Source organism: Cygnus atratus, chromosome 5, assembly GCF_013377495.2.
Source record: "Cygnus atratus isolate AKBS03 ecotype Queensland, Australia chromosome 5, CAtr_DNAZoo_HiC_assembly, whole genome shotgun sequence".
Lineage (NCBI taxonomy): Eukaryota > Metazoa > Chordata > Aves > Anseriformes > Anatidae > Cygnus > Cygnus atratus.
In genome coordinates, this window is record NC_066366.1 from 42620766 (window position 1) to 42626885 (window position 6120).

The 6120-nt window shown below is 50.8% G+C and overlaps 1 protein-coding gene across 1 annotated transcript; it reads right to left on the reverse strand.

The window, feature by feature from the left end:
* Positions 1–920: 920 nt before the first annotated feature.
* On the reverse strand, positions 921–6120 carry ZDHHC22 (zinc finger DHHC-type palmitoyltransferase 22). The gene is made up of 2 exons (XM_035539486.1): positions 5559–6120; positions 921–1329 (listed from the first exon to the last, which is right to left on the reverse strand). Exons 1-2 carry the CDS (start codon positions 6118–6120, stop codon positions 1064–1066), a joined length of 828 nt encoding a protein of 275 aa, XP_035395379.1. The 3' UTR covers positions 921–1063.

The following is a 6120-nucleotide window of genomic DNA, read 5'->3' on the forward strand; positions in this document are numbered from 1 at the left end:
CCCCTCTGCAGCAATGCGAGAGAGAATTGCCCTGGAGAGCTAGTAAATACGGTGTGGCAGGGATGTCTGAGGTAAATTTTTTTTATTTTTTATTTTTTTTTTGGTTTTAGTGCAAGGTGAAGCGTGCTGATCAGCTGGAAAACCTCCTTGTCCTCTGCGATGCTGAGCTCCTCACAGCACTAATGGTTCAGGGGGCTCAGGCGCACCTGGAGGGCTCCTGGCACCTCGGCACCTCACCAGGTGTGTGGTTCTCTCTCTCCCTCACACACAGAGCCTGATGATACGGCTTCTCAGACATCGCCTTTCTATTCGCCTTGGTTTCCTCTCCCTCACCTCGCTGCTGGAGGCTGATTTATCTGCTTGCTACTCCCTGCCAGGAGGGCAGCCTGGCCTGGGCGGTGTCCCCAGGCACAGGACTGCTGACAGTAGGCAGCAGAGCTGCAGTCCTGGCACAGGCTGTGCAGGGAGCAGGTCGAGGCAGAAGTGGAGAAATGCTAGATTTCTCTCTGTTTTCCTCCTGCTTTCCTAGCCTGTGGAGAGAAGGTTTGCATGCCACCGTAGCCAGGTTGTGTCGCCCACTCCTACGGTGGCTCAATTGCACCGCAGCTCTGTCAGTAAAGGCTTCTCAGTGCTGGGAAGTTACCTCAAGTTTGGCAGAGCCAAAGGCACCCTGCAAGCCCGTCCTGAGGAGCAGAGGCTGTTTGTGCAGCTACCACAACAGCCCAGGCCCTCTGAAAGCTCCCGCGCGGCCTGTCGGGGAGCATGTGGGGCGGCTGAGGGGGCTGGGGCGCCGCGGGGGAGCCTGGCCGGTTTCTCTGCTCGTTCAAAGCCTGTTGCCGCGTTCGCAGGTGCAGTGATGGGGCTACTAAGCTGCGGTACCTCTTCATCTACGTGGTTTGTGATCTCCGTGTTACTACGCTGAGCTGATTCTGCCTGATTGCCAGCCCCTTCCTCCCACGAAGGCCACGGCGCTGAGGGATGGAGTGGCCCAGCTCCTCGGCAATCCCACAGGCAGGGGGAGAGCAGGGGAGGTGTTGCCTGCATGGGGTGCGCGCGTGCAGGGTTATTTCCCTTTCTGCCTACGGTAGTCGCTTCCCACATTCAGCACAGGGATGAGAAGTCCTAGCAGCCACCTCTTGCCAAAGACCTCCCGCAGGTTCTCCCTCCAGGGCTGGGCTCTCACCACCATCCCTTTCCGCACCTGGTACCGTGTCTGCCCGCGTAAGATCAGCAGCATCTGGTGGCAGCAGAAGCCAGCGCAGGCCAGTCCGATCCCGAGCCAGAGGTAGAGCATGAGGATGACAAACATCTCAGAGCTGAGGAGAGCTCCTGCGGACCAAGAGGCAGGGAGAGAGTCAAAGAAAGGTTTTAGGCACCCCTCACGTGTCAGCGTCACATACAGCCCCGACAAGCTGGCTGGCCCTGTTTAGCAGCCGTACCAGTGGCGAGTTAGGAAAAATGCAGGGTGGTTACTCTAACTACACAAAATTGTTTTCTTTGTAGTGCCATTATTCAATGAACCCCACTGGGGAGGTGCTAACATGGTGACGGTCTCTGTAGACTTCTCCCTTTGCTCTTAACGTGAGGATCTGGATTGCAGGGGCAAACTCAGCCAGAAGTGAATGTATTTATTAGAATTCAGCTCTGTTTTGAAGAATGTTTAAATTATTTAGGGGTCTGCCTGCTGATCAGAGGGAATCTGGACAGCCTAGATTCCTTTTGAAAGGAGATGTGGGTCTGACAGCATGTAGATGCTTCCAGAAGCCTTACTGTGTGTGTTAATACTAGACAGAATGACTTGGAGTTCATCACTATACCTACGTATAATCTATCTATCTACCTACCTATTCTATATATAAGATATACATACATAATACATAAGATGATAAAAAAAATCAGTAATGACTTTCCTACCATCGTGCAAATGCAGTTTGCATATGAACACAAGAAACTGAAACAGAAAACTTCAAAATGCAATCCAAATTCCTTTTTTAAAGCTGCTGCCAGAATGCTCCAAATATTTTGTAGATCTAAAACTCTTAATTCAACAGTTTTTGTTGTGTATGTTTATGCTGAATGTATTTATATAAAAATATTCTGTGGGCCCTTTCCTCGGCAATGATTTTAGAGCTCCTTCTGGAAAATAAGTATAATAGCAGTTATCACCGAGTGACCTTTTGGTGTGTAGGCAGATCTAAACCCATTGAAATAATATTCTCTCTGTGTGCATATGACTGAGTACACACATATTTTGTGTATATTGATATATTATTAAACACCCGTATTTGCACACAGGCACACAAAGAAAATGAAATATGTGTCACTACGTGTACAAATAGCCGGTATTATCTCTCTGGTTTCCGTGAGGTTAAAAATGAAAAAGCTGCTGCGTGCTCCCTTCCCTCTGGAGGAGCACAGGGCTGGTGTGAGCTCTGGTCACCACACGCCGGCGTGAGTCCCCCTGAGTTCCCAGGAGAGACGTGCTGCCGGAGCAGGGACTGCATGCCAGAGTAGGTGTGCATGGCTGCTTCAGGTTTTAAATTCAATAACGGGGGGCTGGATAGGCACCTCTTGCTTCTCTTATACAGAAGGCCATGGTAGGCGGTGTCACCTGGCTTTGTGGTCCGTGAATCCCAGCCTCTCCAGCTGGCAGTGTGGGCAGCGAGCGGCTGGGGCTGACCCATGATGGGCAGTCAAGCTTTGGGCTCAGCCAGCAGGCCCCTCTGGGGATGATTCGTAAGGACACTGACTAGGGCCTCGAGCTGTCAGAGATTGTGCTCACTTGAAAAAGGCACTGGAGTCATTCAATTTTCATTCTAAATGCAGAGTCATCTTTCCCTTCTCATTAGATCCCATTCAGCTCAGTGGGCTTCATGTGCAATACAGCACGGGGAGAACAACCCCCCTAGGATGATGACAAATCCTCAGACCAATTCTGTCGGAATAACTTAGGGCATCAGATGGGAAGTCCAGAGCCAAATTTGGGTTTCTCTGCCCTTCTTTTGATGGACCTGAGCGTGACAGGCATGTGTTCCCTTCTGCAGCTGACATTCAGATGGGATGTAGGGAGAGACAGCTATTTTCTTTAGAGCCTTTGGAAGACAGCCGTAAGCTTTATTTCTATGAGCTGCTAAAATTCAACATCTAGTAAGTAATTACCCTTGTTTTCCCCTTGCAAATATTAACCATCTCTCAGCCATATTTTCCAGATATGTGGATTTTTTAACCTGATTTTCAGGTTACCCACAGAAAGCGTTTTCTATCATTTCTTTGTGGATCCAATCTGACCTGTATTTACAAAAGTACTCTCCATTTGTCCCTCCTCAGCAGGGTCCATTTTAGTCTTGGATTCACTTTTGCTCTAACTGACCTGAAGTGATCTTGAGCTTATTGCCATACATTATCTTTGCCAGAAAAGCTGAATCACAAACTGAAATTATAGACTCTGGGTCAGACTCTGAATTTCATGCCTGAGCACAGTCTGGGCAGAACACGCCAACTGAAAATTTTCCCAGCATGGAAGCAGGAATCACTCGTTGACATAAGACCAGCAGACTCACCTTTTGTCCTCTTTCACTCCTCCCCCAGTGTCAAGGGCACGCTGGAGAAGAGGAAAGGTAAAGTTTTTTCTCTGTTAAAGCAATGCTCTCTTTGGATCCTACCACAACCCACAAGTTATGTTAGCTGCATAAGAGAAAGACTATGTGGACAATCCTCCCAGGCTGTTTCTCTTTCCTGAACTGGACGTTGAATGTGCTGGGGGGAGCCCAGAGGGCCCTTCCTCCCCAGCAGCCAAGACACCACTTGCCTGCATATTGCTGCGTGCTGTCACCCTGGCTGAAGTAGAAATTGGGTGGGAGCTGGGTGCTGGTGCCTCTTGAGGGCATCCAAGCTCCCTGCCCTGTCGTGTCCCACTCAAACACTGCCAACGTGCTGTTGTTGGCACTGCAATTGCTGACACCAGAGCTGGGGCACTTCAGTGGCTCTTCAGACACACGCCAGGACCCAGCTCGGTGCTGATGAGCCCAGAGAATCAGAGAGGACTAATTCCTTGATAATCTCCTCTCACATCCCTGCTCCCCCTTCCAGGCTGATGTGCTGAGCAGAGCTTAGGCACTGGGGAAAATCATGCCCAGTGTTTTTAATGTTACCAAAGATAACATTATTCACAAAAATTCTTCTACTTGGAAAAATGACTCCATAAAAATGTCATGGCAGGATTTCATGTTTATTGTCTCTTGGTGATTACCATGACAAATCTGCTCATTTGCCAAGTAGAGAGATATTTGTTTGTTTTCAGACGGCAACCCTGCAAACCCAGCCTGGAATCCGAAAGCAATCTGCGGCTTCTCTGGCTCTTGTACCACCAGCAATGGAGATCCCACACTCAGATTCATAATCAACACTTCTGGTGGTGGTGCACGAGCCAAAACAGACTCTGGGCCCTTCTTACTGAGCTCGGCTGAATCTGCAAAGCTAAAATATATGGAGTACCTATTTTAGGCTAACGAAAGCCGATCTGAGTGTGCTAGGCATGAGCTGCATGTGGGGGAAAATGACATTTTTCTGCTGTCACTTTCAGGGCAGAATAACAGTCTAGGCTGTCTGCAGCGTCACTTCTCCCAGCTCAGGTTTTATCTGGTTCTTAGGTTTGGACAGAGAAAGGGAGGAGGTTGTAGAGTTTGGGGGCATGTTGAAAGGTGGAGAGATGAGGCTGGGAGAGCAGGGGAAGAGTTATGGGAGCAAAATCAGGAGGAGGAAGGGGAAGGTTTGGGGAAATTCACAGGAGGGCAGGAAGAGAGGGGAAATCAGGAGAAGCAGGAGGGTGAGGGATGGTGAAAGGAAGAAAGAGAGTTTTGCTTTGGCTGCGGAGCTCTTCCAGAGAACAGGCACAGAGAATTTCTCCTGGTTCTCTGTGGAGCTGTGTCCCAGTCTAAGGTCAAGAAAGAGATGGCTGATCACATCACGTTTATAAACTCCCCACTTGGTCTTTGTTGCCTGAACCCAAATTCTCCGTGCTGGAAGGACGGCAAGGTCTCAGTAAGTTTGTGCTGAAGGGAGACAGGAGATGGGTGATGGTGAATGGAGTGGGGTTGTGGACCTGGACGGGAATATCTCTGCTGGGATATGGGGAATCTGCAGACTTGCAGGTTATGAAAACCCACAGACCCGCCACCCCTGCCCGTAGGACAGGCAGAAGGTTCCTCTCGCCTATAGTATGTGCAGTGAGTGAAATCTCCCTCCTCTGTCTCAATGCAACACTCCCTGGACAACAGACAGCCCTATTCCATCACCGGCCAGCTGGTTATGGGGTGTTTTCCAGTGTCTAACACATTACAACCAGGGCTGCAGCTGTACCCTGGAGTGGGTCCCAGCCTCAATTTCAAAGCACAGTCCTGTGCAAACTGTCCCTTGCCACCAAAGAGGGGTTTGTTGAACACAGGCAGTTCTCCCACGTGCCCACTCCCCCCTCTACCAGCCCCACACGCAGACACCAGGGAAAGAGCACGTCCCCCGCCCCAGGGCCCTGCTCCCATCTCCGAGGGAGGGCTCCTTACCTGAGAAGAACTGGCTGATGGAGTGAGGCAGGAGGGTGAGGAAGGCCAGCGGGCTTGCGAAGGACATGGAGAGTGCCGCAGAAATGTAAGCCATGCCTGCCACTAGGGAGTCGAGGCAAGCCAGGGAGGTGTAGAGGCAGAACATGATGAAGTTCCGCATGTTCCTGCTCCCGATGCAGTTCCCTGTGAAGAAACAGTGGTGGTCATGCCTCTGGGTGACTCTGGCACACAGTCTACAGAAGTGAGTGCTGGGCAGGGCTGAGCCAGGGGACCTGCCTCCATCCAGCCAGTCCGCCACCACTTCGGCTCCTTCGCCCAAGTTTAAGCCCTTGCCCGAGTCCTCGGGGGAGCTCTGGATCACGAGGACGTAGTTGCCCAGGGCATTAGCTGAGAGGAAGAGGAAGAGGGCCCCATGCAGCAGAGCAGGAGAGAAAAGTGGGGTGGTGGAAGGGTCTCTGAACATGCTGGGGATGAAGAGAAAGATCTGGAGGACGAAGGTCACTAGGGAGATGCACAAGAAGTAGGCTGGAGCAACAACATTGAGCAACCTGAGAACTAGCAT